The 25,502-nt window shown below is 44.9% G+C and overlaps 1 protein-coding gene across 3 annotated transcripts; it reads left to right on the forward strand.

Annotated features, from left to right (window-relative positions):
- Positions 1-303: 303 nt before the first annotated feature.
- nr4a3 (nuclear receptor subfamily 4, group A, member 3) lies at positions 304-24,498 on the forward strand. 3 transcript variants are annotated; one of them, XM_051957116.1, is made up of 9 exons: positions 304-699; positions 3,376-3,546; positions 4,307-4,388; positions 8,385-9,223; positions 14,571-14,700; positions 15,176-15,339; positions 15,427-15,626; positions 20,398-20,576; positions 24,014-24,498. In XM_051957116.1, the coding sequence occupies exons 3-9, from the start codon at positions 4,325-4,327 to the stop codon at positions 24,274-24,276; spliced, it is 1,839 nt and encodes a 612-aa protein (XP_051813076.1). In that variant the 5' UTR covers positions 304-699; positions 3,376-3,546; positions 4,307-4,324; the 3' UTR covers positions 24,277-24,498. The 3 variants fall into 3 exon arrangements, with proteins under 3 accessions (XP_051813076.1, XP_022048685.2, XP_022048683.2); XM_022192993.2 differs by lacking the exon at positions 4,307-4,388 and having other exon boundaries at positions 478-699; XM_022192991.2 differs by lacking the exons at positions 304-699; positions 4,307-4,388 and adding an exon at positions 2,514-2,709.
- The last annotated feature ends 1,004 nt before the right edge of the window (positions 24,499-25,502 follow it).

Consider the following 25,502-nt stretch of genomic DNA (forward strand, 5'->3'; position numbering starts at 1 on the left):
GATGAGAACAACCGACTAGAACAGCTGCTGCAGTGTTTTAGCTTCTCCCTGGAGCCAGTTCCAGCCCCACAAGTGCCCGCCCTCCTGCCGGGTCCCCCTTCGCGTCCTGCCCTGCAACCATCGGACCAACCGGCTCTCTCTCCCGCTCTGCCTCGTCCTCTCTCCACCGCCGCTCTCTGGCACGGCGCGCACCGCTTTAGCGCGCTGTAACTGTACGGAGAGAGAGCGTGTGTCTGCTCGGAGTGACGTCACCTCTCCCATGGCGTCACATTGACGTAGCGCATACCAGCCGCCCTATGTGGAGGCAGAGCCCACATAAATGCACTATTTGACTTTCTCCTCTCAGACGGACGCACATAAACAAACCCGCGTTACGGCCCCACACTTTGCAAAGCACCCAGTGACAGAGAGCGCACCGGGACGGACGCACTCCTCACACTGTGGAGCTAGAGTTTCTTTTTTAATTATTCCGTTTTCTTTTTCTCTCTTTGAACAAAAAAGTAAGAGGAAGAAACTTTTTAGCGCGCATCTCCAGAAGAGTGTTTTTTGTATTTTTGTATTTTTGTTTTTTGTTTAGAGAAAAAGAAAATCCATTTTTCTTGTCTTCACTTCGACTCTTGGTGATTATTCTGGATGGAAATAGGATACTTCAAGCAAGGTTATTACCACATGTAAAGACGGAACCGCTACAGCAAACCGGTAAGTAAAATGTGAATGAATGAATCCCGGGGTGTCTGAGCCAAAACGCACGAACTCTCAGCTGTACGTGTTCACGCTTTTAATCACACGTGGAGCTGATTTCCGCTCTTTTTCGCTCTTCTGTGTGCGTTCTGTCCAACTTTGTACATCTAACCTGTTGATATGTCTCCAGTATGCGCATGAAGCTGCCCATATTGTCCGTCTCCCTGTCTGTCTCTTTCTCTCTGTGTGTGTCTCCAAACGAAGCTGAATTTAATTTGCGCCGGGAAGGTATCATATCCTTTGCGGTTGTCATGGAAATGAGATGCCTCTCAGTCACACAATGAATAGTGGAGTCAGACGCACAAATGGTGTGAGTGGAGAATAGTCTAACCTACATTCAGGCAGGAGCTGGAGAGGAGAGTTAGTGCTCTTTGATTCCATCCCATTTTTTCCTCACTGTTTTGTATTATTTTTTTTGGAGACCTCAAGTAGGATTTTTTGTAGATGTTATGGCCATAAAGTGTGATTTAAAAGCGGTGTGTTTGTGTCATGGTGGGTGTGTTTGTGTTCATAAGCCGTGCCACTGAGCACCAGCTCACTTAAAGATGAATTAAAGCTCCCCACAAGAGCATGATGTGCGTTTTAGTGTCACTGCTCCACCAAAACAGGCCCCTTTTTTCTCCAGGAGTCTTAATTCACATATTAACTCTGAGCACATGGCCTCTGTTACCATTCAAAGCACCCATAAATGAGATTTCTCCAGCATTTCCTCATGACAACACACTGAAATCTACACTAAAGTGATCCCAGTGTGTGATAAGAAGCTCACTAAGCAGAGCTAACTTTCCCAACTTGCTGGTTTTACCTCTTTTTTGTAAACCTCACATTCACTTTTACGCACGCAGGCTCCTCTGACAGCCTCCCTCTCGGGGCTGATTTACTGTACTCACATATTTCTCCACTCCCTCCTTTATGTCCGCTCTTTTCTGTCTCTGTTTGCTGGAAGCCTCGCGCTGTCCGGGGTTATTGGTGCTAAAGGGGGGGCTACCGGGGGCTACCGGCGCTCCGGGGCGCGTGCTTTGCAGCTCTTATGTCGTTCTCTTGGTTACCGGTGCGCGCAGGGCCAGAGCCCCACCGGCCGGAGGAAGAAAGTGAGAGGAGGGAACCCGGTTGGCGTGAAAAAAAAAACAGCTTCTTTTCTTTTCCCACTTTTTAGCCACCACAAAGTTTCTTATCTGAGTGCGTAATTTACGCACAGTTATGCTCGGAAGAATTTAGGCTTATTTTGGCTCCTCAAAGAATGTCGGCTGTTACTGTAACCAGCTCATTCTTTTTAAGTTTTTTTTCCTTCTGAGCTCCTCACAGCACTGAAGAATGGCTCAACTGTTCCAAATCAACCCTAATCAAATCAATGTTCCACGGCTTGACTTGTTTGTTTACTCTGGTTTGTCTTTCCTAACTTTATTTCTGCGCTATTTGGAGGCGACACATTTGTATGAAAAGCCATCAAAGGAGCGCACTATTTCCCCTCAGATATTTGGCCTTAAAGTTTGGTTGTTGCAGAGGAGGAGTCTGCTGTGTTGACACGGAGGTGAAGGCACTGGACGGGCTGCAGGTGCCTTCAGCCCCGAGAGGCGGTTATGAGGGCTGCGGCTCGTCGACAGGCTGCACCGAGACGCGCACCGAGAGCCTGAGTGGTCTCTTAGCTGGACCGTATCATCTGAGGGTCTGTGTGCGCCTCTGGCGAAGAAAGAGAATGAGAGAGAGAGAGAGAGGGAGCGCATGTATATAAGGGAGTGCGCGACAGAAAGGGGGCGCTCTGGGCCTTGAAATCCCTCCGCCCTGCTGCAGTCAGAGGGAGTTGGAGGCGCGCAGGAGCCCGGCTGGTTTAGGTTTCAGGTCTCCAAAAATCTTCCTCGATTCTCGTCTCCCTCTGGATGAACCCTGAGCGGGCGAACACGCTGCTGATCAGAGGCAGGAGAAGGGATGGGCTGGAGGCAGCTTTCATAAAAGTTGTCACTTTTGTAGGTCTGTATTTATAGAACGTGTGCACTATTTGGAAAAAAAAAATCCAAAACTGGTTAAATTAGAATTTTGCAGCGCATAATTTAAACACTAATAATAATAATAATAATAACGGGGCTTAGTGTTAGAATGAAACCTGTCGCCCACGTAAGTGTAAGTTGTGAAATGAGCCAAAAGTCCTCAGTTGTGGTTGTTAATATTCTCTTTGTAGCATGGACTCAGTGACACATTTAACGCCAGAAATCGGTCTGTGTTGATGTAAATGTGTGCATCTTTGGCTTAGTTTGCTTCTTGTGGGTGTGATTTAATTTAATTTGTGCCATTCTGGTGATTTAACTCGCTTTTACGCACCTCTCTGCTTCTTTTCATCTGATTTACCGAGTTTGTGTATTTCTAGATTTTTCGAATAATAATCTATTTTAGAGCTGGAATGATCTGGTTGCGTATTTGGTTTAAATTGCGCAATAATTTCCTAAAACCACATTTTTTGGGGGAATGTTAAGAATGCTGCCAAACCTGAGTTAAAATTCTCAAAGTGAAGTTTAGACAATCGGTGGAAAAACGTGAAAAAAAAATACAGAAAAAGGCGCTTACTTTACTGTGACTCCTGATGGTATTTTTCTGTCCAGCCTCCTCCGTGGCTTTAACCCTGGCTTCTCTACACACCAGGCACAGGTTCGGAAGAGCGCGCCCAGCCGAGCTCGGAGCCCCGGCGATCGGACACTCCCTCAGCGACGCCCGCCGAGTCCTCCCCGCTCCAGGAGCCCTGTTCCGGCCGCAGCCACGCCACCCCTAAAACCCGGACACCCAGCACCATTCAGCGCGAAGCTCTTTCACCAGGTACAGACACCTCTCCGACCACTTTCTCTTTCTTTCTTTCTTTCTTTCTTTCTTTCTCGTGCAGACTTGTGACAGCTCTCTCTGTTTTTTATGTGGCGAGTTTTTTTAGTGACGTGGAAAAATGCGTAAAAAGTCCATTTTGGTGTTAAATCCGAATTTTAACTTATAGGGAGCATTTTAATTTATTTCTTCTGTCTGCTCAAGTTCAGGAATATGTTTTATGAACATGCTGGTGATCTGTTTTTTTTTTTTTTTGTGCGTTGCATCTCATCAGCTCTCGTATGTGTGTGTCAGTGTGTGTGTGTTGGTGTTGCGGCTTGCAAGAGTTGACATTTGAGTCTTTAAGATGAGAGAAGCTGAGGTCTAATCAATGACTCACTTGAGGTCTTCAGTAGTGACTCAAATCGCAAATTACAGCTATAAATATATGTTTGTATTTTAAAAGTATATTTCCCTGATTAAATATGTGTGCCACTTGATTGTGCATCCGCCCAATCTCCACTTTGTTATCTCTGTTTTTTTGGCTAAATTAAAGAGAGGAGAGACCACTCAGACTTAAAAATAGATAATATCCCACTGGTGGCGTAATTGTGTCTCTGTGCTTTTGTGTTTCTGTGTGTGCAAAATGTGTGATAGGCCACAGATATCAGACAATCTGTTTCACCAAAAGGAAAAAAAAAAGATGCAAAAAAGAAAGAGAAAGAAAATGTGTTCTTTTTTTATGTATTCATGTCTGCACCTTCATGTCTTCATTTGTTAGATCTATGGCATTCTGACAATGAACAAGCGCACTCAGTTATTGGAACAGCTGCAGTTTGTCCAGTTGAAATGCACACCTCGAGGTTAGAGACTGTCTTCCCCCCCTTTTCGCCTCACTTTTACGCTGCACCACCTGTGTCTGACTCTGCTTGGGTTGTCTGTCCTCTTGCTTGCACCCACACACCCACACACACACACACACACACACACACACACACACACACACACACACACACACACACACACACACACACACACACACACACACACACACACACACACACACACACGTAAAAACACACACCTGCTTGCATGTGAGTGTAACAAAGGCAAATCTGATGGTGGTGTTGGAGAGGAGAGAGGGTTTTTTTTGTTTCTGGTGGCTTGAAAAATAAAAGATCTGTGTGTTGGTGGTGCATTTTAAAGAGAGAGGATGCAAGCCTACGTGAGTGTGTGTGTGTGTGTGTGTGTGAGAGGCTCGGTACCGAATGCACCAAAGCAGGGTTTGCAGAGCGGTTTTACAGGTTCTCTTTAGGATGAGGGTGTATGTTATTAGCACAAGGAGCACATACAGGTCCATGTTGACATCTTGTACAACACTAGTGGCGATTATGTGAGAGTGTGTGCATGAAAAGCAGCTTCTTTTGTCTCCTCTCGGCTCGAATTCTTATAAAATATTGGTGAAAACGCAGCAACCTGAACACACGTGCGCACTCAGACACACTCACGACATGTGGCTTGACCTACTGACACAACAGACAGAGCCACAGATAAAGTTCACCAGTCTACTCTCCTCTCCTCGCAGTCGTATCTCGCCCTCTTCCTCCTCTGATGCCTGATCAGTTGAGAAAGTCTCGAGCCCAGAAAAGGCCCCATGACGCCCATATGTGTGTGTTTTTCCACGTGGGTTGAAGAGCTGGTCACTTGCAGAAGAAGAACATGAAGGAGAAAAAAAAACAAGGCGATGACGCAAAGCACACGTAGGCCTGCAGCTTGAGTCATATCCTCAATCTGAAAAAAAAAAAAAGAAACTTGCAACTTAATATTCCCCGTGAGACGTGGCTGACATAGTTATTGGTGAATAATGGAGAGAAATATTTTTACAGCTAGAAAATTGTGGTTTTTAAATTTATTCTGGAGCTTTTTTTATTTCTTGAGAGATCACCCTCTAAAACAATAATGTGTGGGCTCAACGGCAACAGAAAATAACAGTTTAAATCAATATTTTTGTGTTACTTCTAATGAAATTGTGTTAAACCAACAAGCAACAGTGAGTTAAAGAAATTAGCTTTTCCTCTTACATTACCTGAGAAATAGTGGAAATCCTGAACTGAAGGTGAAGAAAAGTCATCTATCAAATTCACAGCAACTTGAATTTAGCTTGAAATCACCTTAACACAGAAATATGAATTCAGATTAACCATAATATTGAATTCATGCATCACGGTTATGTCACAATGTGTGAAATTGTCCAGATGTGTTGAAATCCTGAACTCAAAGTGGACAAAAAAGTCATCAACCGAATGTCACTAATTCATAGCAACTTGAATTTAGCTTTGAACTGAGAAATTTGAGTTTAAGTTATGCATAATATTAGAATCATGCAACACAATTATGTCAGAATGTGTGAAATTGTCCAGATGTGTTGAAATCCTGAACTCAAAGTGCAAAAACAAAGTTATTAAAGCAGATTTTTGTGAAGTTACATCAGTGTTAATGTAGCTTTAAATCAACCCAATGCAGGAATTTGAGTTAAAATTACACAAAATAATAAGTTGATGCAACATTATCACATCAAATCATGTGGAATTGTCCGGGCATGTTAAAATCCTGAAGTCAAGGTGGGGAAAAAAGTGAATTTTTCTAAGTCACATCAACTCGAATTTAGCTTTAAATCAACTTAATGTAGAGATTTAAGTTAAAATTACTTAAAATATGAAGTTGATGCAACACAATTATGTCAAACCAACCCATCAGCAAAATAAAGTGTTTAAATCCCTAAAGTAGATATTTCCCATCTTGCAAATTGACCTTTTGACTTCTAAGAAAAGACCAGACGCCTCCAGAAATAAATGAATGAATAGAAAAAATACCCTTATGTATTGTACATGATTTATTTTTTTCTTTTACATAATTAAGGCTTTGAGTCACCCTCTTGTTTTTCTTTTTCTTTTCTCAGCTCCCCTCGCAGCCAAAAACGCATTCTGCCCCTCAGGTATAAATTAATTGTGTTTCAGAGCGGCTTGATAAATGTGTCACTCTGCCTGCTTCCACTCCGACTGATTTTTGGTGCAGTTTATTATTATTACGCGCAAATGAGCGCAAACTGCAAGTTCCGGGCTGTTTTTGCATTAATAAGAGGGATTTTGCACGCTGTTGCGGGAGTGTTATTGATACATGAACGCAAAGTAGGACAAACTAGGGGCATGTGTGAGTCCTCTGACAGCAGCGGCAGCACCGACTTGTCCCGTATTTGGCTCCGCAAACATGACGCGCAAAAGAGACGGAGGCGATTACGCGCATGCTGGGCGTCAATGGGAGTAGCGCGGTGTTGACAGTTCCCGAGCAAACACTGCAAAAAAAAGAGAGGGAGAGAAAAAAAATACTCTGACTGCGCACACACTCGCTACACATACGCACGCATGCATGCAGGTGTTGTGGATTACGTAAGAGCTGTGATAAGAACATATGGTGATGAAGACCTGTTGCTGAATCAACGCAAATCTGCCGCACTTTAGAGCGGAGTGTCCGTGCGTTTTGTGCGCGTCGTGCAGCATCCAGCACCACCATGGGGTTCCATTATTATTTAATGTTATCTCATCTGCTTTGCCATCTGACTAACCAGAGCAAACACCCACCTACAGGCACACACACACACACAGAAAAACTTTGGATCTTGCTTCTGCAGCTTCTCAACTAACTGTGGGATGTTCAGCAAGTGTGTGAGGTTGTGTGTGTATGTGCAAATAATTCTAAAAATCCAGTGCAGGAAATTGAGTGCACATGGAAAGATTTGTTCACTAAAAAAAAATAAGGTGCATTTTTATAATATTGTGCAATCCCCGACACCTCCAGAGCTGAAAAAATTGCCTGTTCCAATAGAGCTGTGCAGACGTTTTTAATGTTTAATCGTTGGAGCTGTTTAAAGCCTTTGTGTGCATGAGCCTCTTTATACCGGAGGGACTTTCCTTCACAGTGCTTCTGTTTGCAACCTCCTCCTCCAAGTCCTGCTTCTCTGTTTAATTTACTAATATGTCATCACATTTTCTTCTCTGACTAATGGTTGTTGCTACTAACACACACACACAGTCACTCCATCAAAGTCAATCACCTGACCCCCTCAGAATCAGCTGATTTCTTTTGAAGACATGCAAAATTTTACCTTTATACGATGAATATTATCCGGCCTTTAAAGTACATAGAAGTGGGTTGAAATTTCGCTCTTTTTCAAGCGCTTCTGGGCCTCATAACTTCATCAGTACAGCAGACAGACACGGGAGTTTCAAAACTGCAGCAAAATCAATTTTACCTCCACTCCAGGTGTCACAATGTAGAGCTAAAATGTCATTTTTGTGCAGTGTGGTTTTTCTGTAACCAACTTTGAGCATCGGTATTGTGACATATATCACAGCATGAACAGCAGAAACAAGCACTGGTAGCCTGGATGCGTTTCTGTTTTCTGATAATTCACCAGAGAAAAGCTTAAAAAGTTTGCATTTTGGGTAAACTTTCGAGACTCATATCAGGATGTGTGATAGGAAGTCGGTTATAGCAAGTGAAAAGTTTCATTTTTACCCACATTTGACACCAGGATCGTTTTCTTGACATGATTTCTTCTGTGTCAAAATAACATCATAAAATAGGTGCATCTTATGTTAAGGTGAAGTTTTTCTTTCTTGTGCTGTTGTGTGTAGAAATTCAGCTGCTTCTGAGGGCATCAAGTAGGAACTTTATTCCACATTTGCTTGACTTTTTTTTTGATGGACTGACTGCCTGTAAGATGCTCTGTAAGTGAGAAGCTTCTGTGTGAATGTGTCCTGCTGCTCTAACCTCGCTGTGTGTGCTGTGTTTCCCGGCAGACATGCCCTGTGTGCAGGCTCAGTACGGGCCCGCCCCTCCCGGCTCAGCCTACTCCGGCCAGTCCTTCAGCTACCAGGGTGACAGCTACAGCTCCGACCTCATGACCCCCGACTACACCAAGCTGGACCTGGGCGGGGGCGAGATCTCCGCCGCCGCCGCGACCACCTCCCTGCCCAGCTTCAACGTGTTCGTGGAGGGCAGCTACGAGCCCAAGTCGTCCTGCCTCTACCAGATGCCCACGCACCGGTCCATCATCAAGAAGGAGGAGGAGAGCTACCCGACCGCCCCGCCGCTGGAGACCATGTCCTCCTCCACCATGTACTTTAAGCAGTCGCCCCCCTCCACCCCCACCACCCCATCCCTGCCGCCCCAGCCCGGCACCTCCTTCCTGTGGGAGGAGCACTCGCTGGCCCCTCCGTCGCACCCTCACTCCCTGGGCTCCAGCCTGGAGACGGGGCCCCTCAAGTCCCCCCGTTTTCCGCACTTCTACCAGCATTCGCCGCCCCACAGTGGAGGCAGCGTCGGCGGCTACGAGAGTCTGGGAAGCGGTCTGGTCCGCACCTCTTCCTCCAGCTCGTCCTCCTCGTCGTCGGTGTCCCACCCTCACGGCCCACCCCTGGAGCAGCCCATGTACCAGCTGCACCGCGGGGCCGCGGGCAGCAGCCTCGCCTTCCGATCCCTGGCCCTGGGCCCCTGCGGCCCTCTACTAGCAGACAGCCTGCCCTCGCCGCCGCCACGTGGCCCCCAAGGAGAAGGAACCTGCGCCGTGTGCGGAGACAACGCCGCCTGCCAGCACTATGGCGTTCGCACCTGTGAGGGCTGCAAGGGCTTCTTCAAGGTAAAAACCCAACAAAGATGCTTTTTGAGTCTTTCTGGTTCGTGCATCTCTCAGCTGAGAGGATTTTCAGACACTTCTTCTTAAAGTTTTTGACCTCACACATTCATAACTCACATTGCACCTTAAAATACCAACCCTGTATCTGCGAACTGGCTGCAAAACTGACTGACGTATTTCATTTCGAAGCCGTTTTTCTTGCCTCGCTCCCACTCTACACCCGTCTCTCCGCTGTTCTCTAAATCATCTTTTAGAGTCATTGCGAAAGCACAACACACCCACAGGGGTCGTCTCTCCAGGCAACCAAGTGGGCAAAGTGTGCGTATGTGAGGCTTCAGCGTGGCTGCTTGAGTTGCGTGAGAAAGGCAGGATGAGAAAAAAAGAAAAACACACTCGTATTCTCTCTGAGAGCAGCGGAGAAGGAATCCTCCTCAGAATCAAAGTTTCCTCTCAGAGCGCTTGTTGTGAATCAGTGGCCACGAAATTGACCACAATTCACCGACAAGACACCGGGGCCGCTATGAGTCACTTTGAAATTTGGCCCGTCTAATGCTTCCATCTAACACTTGATCTCACGTGCGGCTTCAACAGCCAGTTTTTAGTCAGACTGGTTTTTCATTTTCCTTATGCAAGTCATAAATTGCAACAGGCCTCGTAGCAAACCTTTGACACGTGCGTGATATTATATAATCGGTGCCTCAACTTAAATGACGCTAAGCTCACAACTGGGTGACAATCGAGTCATTTCTCCCCACAGATTTTTTAAAATTGTACCATTTTCCGGCACGCTTGTTAAGCATTCTATTGGCCGCGTGAGGCGAAATTAAGAGACAGCAAGGAGGAGGGTGCAAACACAGAGCTAATTGAATAATGCCTCTGGTAGATGGAAATGAATTATCCTTCTTTTCAATTAGTTTCACAATTTGTTTTTATTTAGTAATTAATGAGAGCAGCGTCTGGTGGCAGCAGGCTGCAGGCTGTCTGCTCGCTGCAGCGCTCGGCAGCCACAAAGCCTGTCAGACCTCGCTATGTTTCCTCCACGCACACGTGCAGATGCAGCCGGGCGTGCACGCACACAACCGCACACATGTAGAAAAACATACAAAATGTACAGCTCGTTCAGTCCAGGATGCAGCAGAAGCTCGAAAACCTGCACTTTCTCACATATTCTCACGCACGGCACCTTCCATTATCCTGATGGTTTTATTGTCCCCCTAAAAATATTTTCCTGATTATATTTAATTATCCGTGAATACTCATTACACATTAAACCCTACTAGGGGCCTTGCTGTAAATTATTGTTATTTCATTAGTGCAATTTGAAGCACATTTTCGCAGTGAATTAATTTTAGCTCTTAAACTAAATCCTGCCTTTGTTATTTTTTGGCTGAATAGTGCTTTCCATTCACCGCTTTCCATTAATTTGCTGGTGAATTTTTAAAATGAAAAACTCTCTCAGCTGTTAGTATAATACATTATGTTAGAAAACAAAAAAAGAACATTAAAGTCACCTGTTTTTATGCACAAAAGCCGGTCAGCTAGTTTAGTTGTGCTTTCAGCAAGCAGAATCGGCTCCGTTTTCATTTCCACTGCCTCCACAGCAACATGTTAGTCATGGGAAGGCTGGGAGGTGTCAGTCTGGTGTTGAAAAACAAGCTGAATGGTAACTTACACATGTCTGAATCACTTAAATGCACATTAGAGGCGTGTAAGTTGATCATATATACACCCAAAAACATGCATGCACCTGGGTGTGTGTTCGCCTCAGCGCTTTGAATGAATCAGAGTTGTGAAGAAAACCAGAAATGCCTACACATTTTTTTTTGTAGCGACACTGAGGTCTGAAGCAGGAGGCGGGATGGGATTTCGGGTGAGGAGAGGCAGAGGAAGGAGAAGGGGGGCAAAGTCCCTAAAGGCTTTTAATTTAAGCCGAGGCTATTAGCACATGTTACATGTCAAGAATCTGCCTCTGCATGCCTCCATCCAGCCGCCACTGCACCCACAGCATGACAACGTCTGTTGGTGTGCATCTGCTGAATGAAGTTACTGTATCCACATGCAAAAGTTAGAATTTTTTCAGATATTTAGCACAAAAATGAGCACAATTTAAAATCACATACTTACAGGCTGCTCTGAATAATGAGGCAGCAACAATAAGGATCCTCAGGTTTTATAATTGTGCTGAGATGATTCGATTTGTGTGTATTTTTGTGTGCATTCACCTGCACGACTCTGATGTCAGAGGCTAGTTAGACGCACAATAGAAGCTCTTAGTGTCTCTGCTGCTTAGATGCCAGTCAAGCTCCACGCTGCTTATTAGAAAGCAGAGTCACGAGAGCAGCAACACACACACACACACACACACACACACACACACACACACACACACACACACACACACACACACACACACACACACACACACACACACACACACACACACACACACACACACACACACACACACACACACACACACACACACACACACACACACGACAGCAGGAGACAGTCAAGACAATTTATCAAAATCTTAACTGATCATTGCAAACTCTAACTTTCCTTGGAACCAGCATTCTCATATTAAAGTGAAAGGTCACTGAGGTCTTCCTCCTTCTCCTTCAACAACAACCTCAAACAGTACAAAACCAGACCAGGACTTCCATTTAATTTTGCTGTTTTCCTCACACCTTCTACAATGAAACTCGTGTAAACATCTCCAAACTTGTGAAGGTGTGACTAAACGTCTGCAGCTTCCCTCGTCCGGCCTCCTGCTGAAACCACATTAATGACCGCAACTAACTTCCCTCGCTCTCTCGGGTCACCGGCCACTGAAGGGGGGGATGAGAGACGTTTGCAGCCATCCGCCGTGTCCATGGCAACCACTCTCATCCGGCACTGGCGCCCATTACGCGTCAGTTCCGCCGCTCGCGCCGCAGCATATGGAATAATTGGTGTGTTATTGGTCTCCCGGGGGCACGGGCATGTGTGGCGCGAGGGGTTGCTAATTGGATTTATTTGTTTTGATGTGTTTTAGAGATGTTAAAGAAATAAAAAAAAAGAAAAGAGGGGGGAAGTCACTTTCCGTGTGGTCCATTTGGGTAATTTACAGTTGGCTCTGGCTGGACTACAGGCTTGACAGTTTTGCAAATGACAGCAATTATAATGTAGATGTATTTTTCTTTGTGAGTTGTGCACCTCAGGCAGAGGCTTGGCCTGAGAAATTAAATCCTTGTGTCTGGAAAGATTGACAGCACGGAGGCCTCAAATCCAGTCTTGCAAGCGTCAATCCAAACTTTATATGAACACCTTAAACTTGTGCAAAAATGGAACAAATTGGTGGGTAAAATTAAGCAGAATGCAGAAATTTAAGTGTCTGATGCTCTGTTACCACAAGTCACATGTGGACAAAACACCAAAGCTCAACTGATGTGGTTTTGTACAGGGCTGATGGTGATGATTAGCTGTCAGCTAAACGGATATTTCGAGCCAATATACATTTACGGAGTCAAAATTTAGAATAGCACAAACTGCAACACAAAACTTTGTTGAAATGTTTTTGTTTGTTTCTCATTTGTCTAGAGAAATTTTCAGTATTTATCTGTCACTGCTGATTGGCTGTTACTTTTGATGTGTAACTAATCAGACGGGGTTGTGGGCGGGACTTTGCTCGAGAGACAACAGAAAGAAAGAAGCACCTTCTTAAAAGCGAAAGTAGTGCATTTTTTAATTTGATTTACCAATTTATTAACAGACTTAATGAAAAAAATTCAATAAATCTTCATTCTATTGCAAAAATGACAACACCAATTATTTGGAAGATGCTGAGTAGTGAATCCAGTAATCAACTAGTTTCATAATCAGTCACTTCCTACAAAACACACCCAAAATATGATCCGTCTGGGGCCTTTTGTTGCATCTGTGCACTGCTGTCATGCCCACACATGCAGATTTTCGCCTCAATGTTTAGAGCAAAAACATGAAAGAAGCGAAAGAACACTGTAAAGTTAATTTAGTTTGCCATTATTAGGTGTTTTCATACACATGAATCGGGACGTTTCACTATAAAATGAAGCAAAAGGAGACACAAATCGGTGGTAATCATGCTTTGTGCATAAAATCTCAGTTTGCAGCAGCCAGATCCATGTATTGGAGTAAAACAATGAAAAGTAGTCGAGTATAAAGCTGATATGTAATAGAGTAAAGCACTGAGAAGTAATGGAGTAGAATACTGAAATATAATAGAGTACAACACTGAAATGTAGTGGACTAAAACCAAGAAAAGTAATGAAGTGACACTAAAATGTGGTGGAGTAACTACTGAAATGTAATTGAGTAAAAGACTAAAATGTAATGGAATAAAAAGCTGGAATGTAGTGGAGTAAAACACAAAAAGGTAATAGCGTATAAAGCTGAAATGTACTGGAGTAAAAGCAGAACTGTTGATCTCCCACCAATTAAAAACATGAAAGAAGCAGAGGGCTTTTATTTTGGAAAACAGCTACTCGTTGAAGCAACAATATGGAGGCAAATTGGTGCGTAAAAGTTAACCAGAGTGCAGGAAATTAAGCGTTTGAGGCCCAAAATGTCCCGAGGGGCGCACAGGCCCCCAAATGTGCACATAAAACCTACTCTTGCACAAAAAAGAAAAGCACAGGAAGTGATAATATTAGTCTGTGCGCTGTAAATATATGAATAAACCCGTGGAATCACCGCTTATTCCACCTCATTGTGACTTTTTGCGCACAGCTCCATCCAGGACCGTCATTTACTACCGTCTCAGTTATTATTGTTCTTCCTCCACGCGGTGAGGCGGCCGCGGCCCCACGTGGCCCGTTTCTGATTTCGTTTTAATAAGGTCAGTAATAATCGCGCGAATCAGCCGAGGAGAAAACAGGTCCCGCGGGGCCCATCGATGCGCGAGGGGCCCCCGAGGTGCCAAGAGCTGACCCGCGAGCTTCACAAACAATCTGATCACGCAGCTCTCGCGGCCGCCACTGTCCCTCCCTCCCCTCCGTCCTCACCCACCCCCCACCTCCCCGTCTCTCGGGACCCGCCTCGGCACGCTCGATCCCCCCCATTGTCAGCTCCGGCGCTAATAAAATTGTCCCTCCTGCAGGCGAGGCTTGTTGGAAAATTAATTTTATCTAATTATACTGATGTCACCGCCGCCTTTCAGCGCATAATTAAAATCTGACCTGCGAGCTTCTGCTTTCATTCTTCGATGGGGAAAGGAAAAGAGAGAGAGGGGGGGGGGAAACACAGAAATTGAATTAAACAAATCAAATATTAGGTGTTGATTGTGTTTGGAGGCTGATTGTGGGAATGTGTGTGTTTCTTGTCTCCGCAGCGCACAGTGCAGAAAAACGCCAAGTACGTGTGTCTGGCCAGTAAGAACTGTCCTGTGGATAAACGGAGACGCAACCGCTGCCAGTACTGCCGCTTTCAGAAGTGTCTGAGCGTCGGGATGGTCAAGGAAGGTAGGAAACATCACAATGGTCACACAACCCCCACTTTATGGACACAACTTTTACTCAGGGTTCAGCATCACGTGTCCCTGCTGTCACAGATGCAACAAGATGGGCGCAAATTGGTGCCTAAAAGTTAGGCAAATGCAGGAAATTAAGCGTTTGGTGCTCAAAATGTGCAGCATCACTCACAAAGAATCACCAAATCAACCTGTTTAAACTCCTACATCCTGGTTTATTTTAAAGTTGACCTGCCAAAGCTTTTGTGTCATCACTTTCTTCTGCACCGCAGAGATGTTTTTGCTGATGTGTACAATCAGCTGCCCTCCTTTCTCTGAGGTTTATCACTTGCTTCTCACACACACATATTTCAGTGCTGCACACACATCTGCAGCCTCCAGAACAGCTCCACTGCCATCTGCTGGCTGCAGCCGCTTTAATTTGGGAAAAGCTGTGCATCAATCCTCTTCTCCATTCTGCTCCACAGTTGTTCGTACTGACAGTCTGAAGGGGCGTCGAGGTCGTCTGCCCTCCAAACCAAAGAGCCCCCTGCAGACGGAGGCGTCTCCTCCGTCCCCGCCGCTCAGCCTGCTGTCTGCTCTGCTCAGGGCTTATTCCCACTGCACACCCCGAGACCTCGACTACAGCCAGGTGCGGTTAAACGCTCACTCATGTTTACAGATGTGACCAGTTCAGGAGCTCTTCCGGTGACCTCTCTGCTCTCTCTGCGCCCCACAGTTCAGCGCCGCCGACCCTCCGTCCTCCTCCTCAGACGCAGAGCACATCCAGCTCTTCTACCGGCTGCTCACCATCTCCATGGAGACCACGAGGTGCTGGGCCGACCGGCTGCCCGGCTTCTCCGAACTGCAGCGGGACGACCAGAACCTGCTCATAGACTCGGCCTTTTTGGAGCTGTTTGTCCTGCGACTGGCTCACAGGTACATTTGCACTCTGGTTTGTTCGTGATTGGTTCAAAGAAATGCAGTCATGATGGGTGGAGCTACGTGAAGGATGCAGCAACGGTGCCCCTGCAGAAAAACAGTGGCTTATTTTGCATGCAAACTAGCAGAACTGCTGCCCTGCACAATGCAAGCCTTCTGCAGATCTTGCTTTTAGGAGGCTGGTGGATTTTCAAAGCAAATGTCTGCTTACAGCTCCAATCTGCAGCCAGTGAGTCACACCAGCTCGTAGGTTAGAAGTCAGAGCCCGCTGAGAACTTTTAACACTTTTAATTTAACTTTCCTCCACCTCTGAAATGTTTTGATTCTCGGCACACACCCACGACTTTGTTCGCAACTCTGTTTTGGCATCGGACGTCGTGTTAAGAACAACAGGCCTTGAAGTATCCTTTTACCGTTAGACGCAGTGTGCTGTAAGTGTGCTGGCAGAGCTGCGCTGCTGCTGTGTTGGTGTATCTCCAGAGTGGGAGGAGTGGAGCTGAGTAATCGCCATATGAACCAAATCATGAATGGAGTCTGTAGCTATGACAGCAGCTACGCCCACAGAGTTCCGCTCGGCTCGAACTGATATCTGACGCACAGAAAGCTCAGTGTGCTCTGAAACTGTGCTAACATTGTGAATCGACGGGATCGATTCCATCTAAAGGGGCCGGTCAGCTGAGGAGCTGAAAAGGCCCCGTTATGGAAGCAGATGCATATTCAGTTCAGCTGACTGGAATAAAAAGAGAGAAATTGCCTTCATTTGCTTCCAGTGTTGCGTGTCTGCGTGTGAGCACGTGGGTACCCGTGGTGCCGTTGTGGCTGCCCCAGCCCGGCTCCGCTCTCACTATTACCCCTGGTTACTGGTCTGCCCCTGTGAGGCATGCGGCTGGTTAAATTTATGGGGGAGGGCTACGAGCTCATCCTTTTGTCTGCGCTTGTCGTCCAGGGCAGAAGACCAACACAGTCGCTTACTCACACACAGTGATGATGCAGAGTCCCGGCTCGGTCCTCCTCCTGGCTCCAGGTGCAGGGTGGGTAGATTCTGGGTGGTGGCATCACAGGCCCAGCAGGAGGTTGGGGATCAGGCTCTGACTCACGCTGCTCTGCAAAGGGTGGACTCGCTGCTCGTCTTCCCACGGCACAGAGAGGAAAACGCACACAAGTACTGTTTTATCTCCTCATGAGAACGCCGGATGGAGCGGTCCACGCGACCTTGCGTTGACCCCGTCCTGAACCTAAAAGCCTCACAATCCCCCCCCCTCCAAACGCACATCTGCGTGCTTGTGAGCACTCGGCAGAGTAAATTTGCTCCACCGCTCTCCCGGGCCGGCATTGCTGCGAGCTCCCCGTTACCAAACAGTTTCTGTGGTTATTGGTTGATTGCCGTGGTGACAGTGTCGTCAGGGGTGAGAGGAATGTGTGGCAGACATCCAGCTGTGTGTGTATCTGTGTGCAGTTTCGCTCATGTGCTACTATCACACATGGGTCAAACAGTATTTGCAAATATTGTTATGTAATAATAATAGTAATGAGGTTTCAAAGCAGGTCAGTCAGGGCTGCAGGAAGGTGGAACCACTGGCGTTGCATGTGCAGTTTTTCTGCAATATGTGTGGAGAAAATGCAGGAATTTTCATTAGTGTTTGCTTTTGGAAATAATTAATCATTCTGCAGTGATTAATGGTTTTGTAGGGGAGTGCATCTGCAGCAAATATAGAAAAGATTTTTAAAAAGCTGCAGAAAGCTGTTCTCATGTGGTAAAATAGTGTTTTTCACTTTCAGATCTATCTGTAGAGGGTTTGGTGCTGCTGATTTAAATGCTAGAACAAATTGTTGCCGTACTGCAAGATAATAGAGGGGCTGTTTTAATTTCCTAAGCTGAAATATTTACATGCGCTGATTTATTTTAGTTCCTTTTCTCTCTTTTTGCTGTGCACATGTGGAGCCTGCATGTCAACAAACTCTGTGTTTTGTGGACAAACTTTAAACGTAATCTGGAAAGCCTTTAATGGCAGTAAATGATGTTCTATCAGACAAACTTGTCTTGTAGATTAGTCATGGAAAGTGGGAATTTATACAAAACAGCAAAAGAGTTGTAGTGTGAAGTGTTTGAGTTAGTTTTCCACGCGGTGTCAATGCTGAAGCGATGAATGGTGCAGCTCTGAGCTCAGTGTATCAGAGAGACAAATTGACTTTTTTTTTTCAATCATGACAATGCTTGTGGTGTTTTAGCTTCATGTTTTTTATGCCAGAGTTTAGTTTCTACTTTGACTTTGTAGCATTTGCATGCAAGTCAATCAATGGAATGCGTCAGTTCCATCAAGAATGATAGATATGCAGGAATAAAACGCCATATTTTGACAATATTTTAACAGATATTGTCATAAAAGTCAAATTGTAGTGCAAATTTTTGCATTTCTTTTCCACTGAAACAACCCTGCACCCGACAAGTACGTTCCCTTGCATCTGGAAAATAAGATTTCTCAGCTGGAATATCTTCATGCTTCGTGACACCCGGCGTCTGTCTGTCTGTCTGTCAGCAAGATAACTCAAAAACGCCTGGGCAGATTCACATGAAATTTTGAGGGGATGGAGACTATGGTAAGAGGAAGAGCTGATTTAATTTTGGTGGCAATCTGGAAAGGATCCTGGATTCTGGATCACTTTGAATTTTTTAGTATGTTTTATTATGTGGTCCAAAATATGACAAAAAAATCATAGGTTAGTATGTCGTCCAACAAATTGGAGCAAGGTGTCCTGATAGCTCAACTGGTTAAGAAGGTGATTCGTAAACAGAACTGTGTCAGAGACGCAGGTTTGATTCCAGCTCATGATCCTTTACTGCATGGGTTTCCTGTTTTCCTCTCTATCCTTGGCGGAGGTCTGCACTCTCTGAGTGCTGTTCTAGTTTAAAATGGCATGTTGTGACATGTTTTGTCCAAAAAGACTCTGCGATTTGTATGTTATACTCGGCCATATTGCAATGATATGTGGATTCACAAGGATGCTTTACACACAAACAAAACTTTTTAGAAAACCCAGAAATCCATTCTTGTTCATGGTGGATTTGATGGAAGTTGTAAAACAAATAAATGTGTGTGTCTGCATGGCTGCACCCGTCTGTGCAGTTTTGCTCATGTGCTACTATCAGCCGCAGGTCAGATAGTATTGTGAAATAACACTATGTAATAATAATAAAAATAGTTCGTTCTTTCTTTTTTCCGTGCAGTAAAGGCATATTCACTTATTATTGCAATCCTGTGGAAATAATGAGGCATTTGTGGTGTTGTAGCTTGTAATTTTTACTTTTTACACACGTTTCCTCTCATTTGTTTCTAGCAGGTTTAATCTCTTCATATTTGCAGCATCGACCTGTCTGTCCATCAGTAACGCATCAAGGATTCTTCACACTCAAAAATCCCAAAATACACTCTACCTGTGCTAAATTTAATAGGAATTAATGGCACAATTCTGTTAAGCACAGCTACTGCTTTACATTCAAAATAATAAAGCATGATTCTGTCAAACAGGGCTGCAACTAAGAATTATTTTCATTGTCGATTGTTTTCGCCTTTAGTCGTTTGGGCCATAAAATGATGGAAAATGGTGAAAATGTATCATTTTTTTCATCCACAACTCAAAGATGATCAGTTTACTGTCATGGAGGAGGAAAGAAACTTGAAAATATTGACATTAAGGAGGCGTGAATCAGAGAATTTAGGCATTTGTCATCTTTTAAAAAAAGTGAAAAATGACTTAAATATTAAAATAGTTGGCAGATAATTTTGTTGTTGTGGCTCTGTCTTAGTCTGGGTTCGTACAGCTTTAATCAATAGTGGGAAATGTTGTATTAAAGATGCGTCACAAGAAGTCATTAAAGCAGGATTGTTGTTAAAGATTCCCGATTAGAAAACAAACGCTCAGTTTTTCCTCAGTAGCAGCCGATGATGTACTTCCTGTTCTGTGCATCACTTCTGTTTACTGTCTGCCCTCTGCTCTTGCGTTGGTACATTCTGGTCCTGTTAGCTTCGTGTTAATCGTTTTCACTTGTGTGCATAAAAGAGAAAAGATGTTTTTAATGTGTGTTTGATTGTGTGCAAGCATCTTTGTGCATGTGTTGGGCTGAGAGTGGGTGGAGCGCCTCCTTTAAACTCTACTAAGGATAATTAGACACAAATGGCATTGCATCTTATCCCCGTAACTGCTAAGCCAATGTTTGTGCAGGGTGTAATTTGAGGCTTCCACCCCCTTCTTTTCCCCTTTTCTTTCCTGCATCATCCATCTTTCTTAGTTGAAACTTTTTCTGAGCAAAACGCTGCACAAACTCTCCTCCTTTAGCCTCTAATAAAGACCAGCTAGCTCCATCTCCGCTTGACGTTGTGTGTCGTGAGTAAGTGATGGTTAAATACATCTGAGAGGCCTTTTCATTTCCTCATTAAAGCTTCGTGTTTCCACTGCACACCACAGCCCGGGCACATTAAAGCCATTACCTATCTGCGCCTGCACACAGCCCTCTGCCCTAACCCTTCACCCCGCCAAACCGCAAGGAAACGCAGGAATGTTTTAAAATCCTATAATTTGGAAAACACAACCTTAATCAGCTGCATGCCAGCGTTTGATGTGCGCGCTGCCAGGATTTCTCATTGTTTTTTATTGTAATTGTTTCCTTGCACCGCTATCTCAAGCTATATTTACAATACATGAGGAAAAAATGCAACGTTTCATTGGAGATCTCCTCTTTTTTTTTTTTTTTGTCTTACTGTTTTCTCAGGTCGATGCTGTCGGAGGATAAACTCGTCTTCTGTAACGGTTTGGTGCTGCACAGGTTCCAGTGCCTTCGTGGGTTCGGGGAGTGGCTCGACTCCATCCGGGACTTTTCCACCCACCTCCAGAGCCTAAACCTGGATGCCTCCGCCTTCGCCTGCCTGGCCGCCCTCGTGCTTCTCACAGGTAACGGCAGATTTCAAAACTACCAGCATGGGGAAAACAAAATGTAATCTGTAAACAGAAACAACCACGTCTTCCAGTCACTGCTGCACACAAACGCCTTCAGTCATACAAGCTGCTTGTACGTACAAACCGCCTGGGAGTGTGGCTATGAAAAAAAAAATTATCTTGAAAACTACATTTCCCTACTCCTGCACAGATTTTAATGGAAGAATGCCGTAATATGAATAACAATACTGTTTTTTTTGCGTTTAATTCTCGAAAAGAACACCATTTTTCCCAGCTAAATGTGCATGTTGTTGGGCTGATAATGGAAACATGCTGCAATATTTGTAACAAATACTGCAATTTCTGTATTTATTACATATAAAAAAAATGCAGTTTGTTACTGGTCAAACTGATGTACTTTTGTGTTTACCACAAAAACAACTTTTTTCTTGTTTTTTTTACAGTGTAGCTCTAACCCAGCTTAACGACGTTAACAGCTGTGATCACCTGATATTCAAATAACATTTCCATTTTTGCCAATACCTTTCACATTTTTGGGTAGTATTGTTCCGAAATGTGTATTTTCTGCATTATTTCCATCCATTCAGTGACTTTTGGCATATCTTCACTCATATTTTTTTTGTTTTTCCTTTTTCACCCCTTGTTAGTCATATTTATAGTAAATATCTATCAAGTTCTATCAATAAAGAAGGCAAATGTCCTCAGTAAATGACATCAAAGTTCAAATCTAATTCCAGGTGTATAGAAGTTTGTCATATTTTAAAAGGTAACCTGCCTTCCTATCAGGATTTGGGGCTCATTCAGTTGCAGATCCAAACATGCACACACCTCCCTCCCTCCCTCTCTTCTTTCCTTTTTCCCCACAGCTTCCCCTGTGGGTGATTCAATGTGACAGCGATCAGGTGGACACTTCCACTAACGTCACACATGCGCTCAGAGACGCGCACATGTGCACGCGTTGTTCTCGCCCATCTCCGCTCAAAACAAGAACCCGATACCCAGAAGCACCTGCTGCACCTGCCGCACACCTGCCGCTCTAATCAGCGCCGAGGAGAGTGGCAGCTTTTCCCCGCAAACACACGTGTTTAGCTGCGCATTAGAAACCCAGAGGTGACAGAGGATATCCTGCAATTAGGGCCTCAGAATCTGTACGTTAATGTGGTAAAAATCCTCCTGGTTTTACCCTGCCTCCCCTACTCCACAATCGCATCCTCCAGCTCTTTTTTTTTTTCTGCCCGAGCCCTCCGACCCTGTCCTTGCTCTCTGGGGGAGCACTTAACTCTGTGCCTGATCGACCAGAACCAGCCGTGGAATTGCGGCTCTGGAATGGCGTCCGTGGCGCTCTCAGCGGCGCTCCGTCACCTCGGCGAAGTACACAGGCGCATAGCGGCGGTCCCGGAGCCGCCGAGAGCCGCCGGGCCATCGACCGCCTCGGAGTGGCCCAAACAGAAAAGGCAGCCATCGATCTCTGCCCGGGGAGCAAACAGAGAAAGAAGGGGAGAGAGCGGGGGAAGAAAGACCGGGGGTAGAGGGGGGGAAGAGTGTGTGAGTCTGAAAAGCCGCCGTGAAAGGAGGGCTGGAGTGACTGTGCATCAGCAAACAAAGGAGTCACATAAACAAACAATAAATAAGCTCCAGATAATGGATACCTCAAAGTGAGACTGGTCTTAGTGGCAGCCTCCCTGCAGCACAGACTTGTGTATAGATATATAAATATATGAGTGTGTGTGCGGCTCTGGACACGCTGTTCTCTGCAGAATGAGTTAGTGTCACATTAAGCCGCTACGAGTGCCACTGGAGTTGCTATGGGCAGCAGCAGTCTCTGTGTGTGTGTGTCTGTGTGTGTGTGTGCATATGTGTGCGTCTCTTCCTAATTTCATTTGGCGGCTCACGGGGCCAAAATAATCAGCTAATTGTTGAGCACTTTTTTCCTGTCAGCATTTGAAATTGCAGCCGTGTGTGTCTGCAGAGGTTTCAAAATATGTACATATATATTCTCATGTGTATATATAGAGATATACATTTGTGTGTGTGTGTTTGTACACAGTGTGCAGGGGGCTTATTAGGTTAGACTGAGTATTGATCTGCAGTGAATGAGGCAGGTTAAGGCCTGTTAAGAACATGAGCCATACAGGCTAATGAGGTGGAATTCAATATAAAAGAAGATGTAGCTAATGCTGCTTCAGCTGGATGAGCTCTGAGGTCGTTCCACGTAAAATCACACAAATCTAAATACATTTCCTCCCTTTTTTGTATTTATTTTGTTTAATTCAATAACTTGAGTGTGTTTAATGAAAACATGCAAAATTTTAACTTCATTCTGTGAATATTTTTTGAGTTACAGACCTTTAAGGTGCATAGTTGGGGCACTCTTTCATTGTTTTATATCCTTTCTAAGCCTCATAGCTTTATCAGTATAACAGAAAAACACATTTAAGTTCTTTTAAAACTACAACCCAACAGTTGTGCGTCCACTCCAGGTGTCAATCTAAAGGCAGAATCTCATTTTTGCACGATTTTTTTTCTAGAATTGTAGGTCTGCTTCAGAGTCTGTAGTGATATTTTTTCATATATTAACATATAATTTGTCATGATGCTTCTTGGGTGTCGACTGTTGACAGATTGTCCTCCCACAATGACTTCATGGCACCAGTTAGTCTTGTTGCAGAGCTTAAGGTGGAAGTTTAACTTGAAAACCACACCTTTGAGCCTCTTGTATACATGTGTAGTCCTCACTCATTTAGCAGTATCGTAGTTTTAATCTCTTCAGTAAACAGAACCTCAAATTTTACATTTTGCAAGTGTCAAAATATTAGAAAATTAGTTTGGCACAGAAAGAAACATGGCTTTAAGATGGTGCTAGTACCAAATGTAGGTAAAATTAGACTTTTCATTTGCTATATCTTGTCCGGCAAACCCTTTTCTTTGCGGAATTATCAGAAAACAGAAGGCATATCCAGGCTACCAATGCTTGTTTCTACTAATCGGCATCACTGACTGGTAACTGGTGCAGTTTTGCTATTCAAGTTATGATTCATCCAATAATATTGATGCTAAAAGGCAAAAAGTTAAACTGCACAAAAATGAGATTTAGCCTTCAGACTGTGCCACCTGGAGTGGCTGTAAAGCTGATTTTAACAGAGCATAAATCTGTTTTTAAGCTCTGAAAAATTCATGTGTCAGTGTGTTGTACTGATGAAGTGATGAGGTTCAGAAATGATGGGAACAGTTTTAACCCACTCCTATGTACTTTAAAGGCCTGAAAATATCCATAGCATGAGGGTGAGATTTTGCATGACTTCACTACATATCTGAACCCTATTGCATGTAAAGAATCAGCTGACTCTGAGAAGGTCAAGTGGAAGAAAGTGATTGATTTTTCAATGGACTCCATGAATAATTCTAACGTCTGCCTTCTCGTCTCTCCACAGAGCAAGTCCCAGGTCTGAAGGACTCGAAGCGAGTGGAGGAGCTGCAGAATAAAGTCATTTGTTGCCTCAGAGACCACCTGGGCTGCGGCCCGTCGTCCTCCACGTCCAAAGCGGCGCCTCCCCTGAGCCGTATTCTGGGTCTACGGGCCGAGCTGCGTTCCCAGAGGACCCAGGGCCTTCAGCGGATCTTCTACCTAAAGCTGGAGGACCTGGTGCCGCCGCCGCCGCTCATCGACCGGTTTCTGGACACTCTGCCGTACTGATCGCATCCCGTTCAGGCCTTTTTATTTCCCCCCTATGGAGCATGTGCACACTCACCCAGAAAGAGAGACTCGCCTGCCTCCGACTGAGCCGATCAGATGCTTTTTCACTCGACGGGACGAACCAAAACAAGAGCGCCTTTTCACTCCAACGGACAAATGCTTTTCACCTGTATTAAAAAAAAAGAGACTCTTTGACAAACATAAAAAAAAAAAAAAAACAAACGCTTTACCACTTTTTATTTGATCCTCCTGTTTTCCTGGGGAGGATGATGAGACGGAACAGAAAAAAGTGACCTCTCTGTCCGGGTGGCAGCTCATTCTGCAAAAACAAAGAGAAAGCAAAGACGGAAAGGTTTATGAGTACTGCTGATCTGATCTGTGCGATGAAGTGTGAGAACGTTCTGCAGAGCCGGTGATGCCGCCTCCTGCTGCAGAAGGAAGTTTTGAAAATGTCAGAGGTCAGACAGCGCAGAAACATCAGATATTTCATAAACACGTGGAAGTGGCTGCTGAGGTGGGCTCTTAATTACAAGTGCAATTTCTTAAGTGCTATCTCGCCACACAAAGGAAGAGGAGGAGGAAGAGGACAAGGAGGAGGAGGTCTAATTTCAAACTCTAAATTATTTTAATACAAAGACTCGTACTGTACTGTCAGTAGCTCAAAAAGAAAGAGAGACTCCATCTGGCTTCAGGAGGCAGATGTGAAGCTGCGCACTAACGTTCGATGACTGAGTCGCCCAGACTTGAACTGCTCTGTCGCTTCTTCTTTTTTTTTTCATATTAACTCGTTTTTGAAAATCGTAGGTCGAGTGAGGAGGACGGAGGAGCGAGCACTGGGGCGGGAATTGGCTTTTTTGAAGCACTTACACCCTGAGAAAGGGCTAGAAGCACAGACACACACCCTACCTGCCTGAAAGACGGACGGACAGACGGCGGGGAGTCGGAGGGTGCTCGATGATAGCTGTACGTCCAGGGAGTGAAACATTCCACATTCATGCTCTTCTTTTTTTTTTCATTTCTGTCGTGGACGCTGCGTGAGAGTGTGAAGGACACACCGGTCTTTTCTGCTGCTTAGAGAAGCCCGGATCATATGCATGGTGTGTTTGTACGCTGTCGGAGCGGCCATACGCTCGTCAAGAAGAAAAACAGCTCGACCCATGTTTGTGTCTCAGACTGCAGCTCTGTGGGGAATCTCCCACCAACCCACTCACACACTCACGGCAGCC

The sequence above is a fragment of the Acanthochromis polyacanthus genome, chromosome 12, assembly GCF_021347895.1.
Source record: "Acanthochromis polyacanthus isolate Apoly-LR-REF ecotype Palm Island chromosome 12, KAUST_Apoly_ChrSc, whole genome shotgun sequence".
Classification (NCBI taxonomy): domain Eukaryota; kingdom Metazoa; phylum Chordata; class Actinopteri; family Pomacentridae; genus Acanthochromis; species Acanthochromis polyacanthus.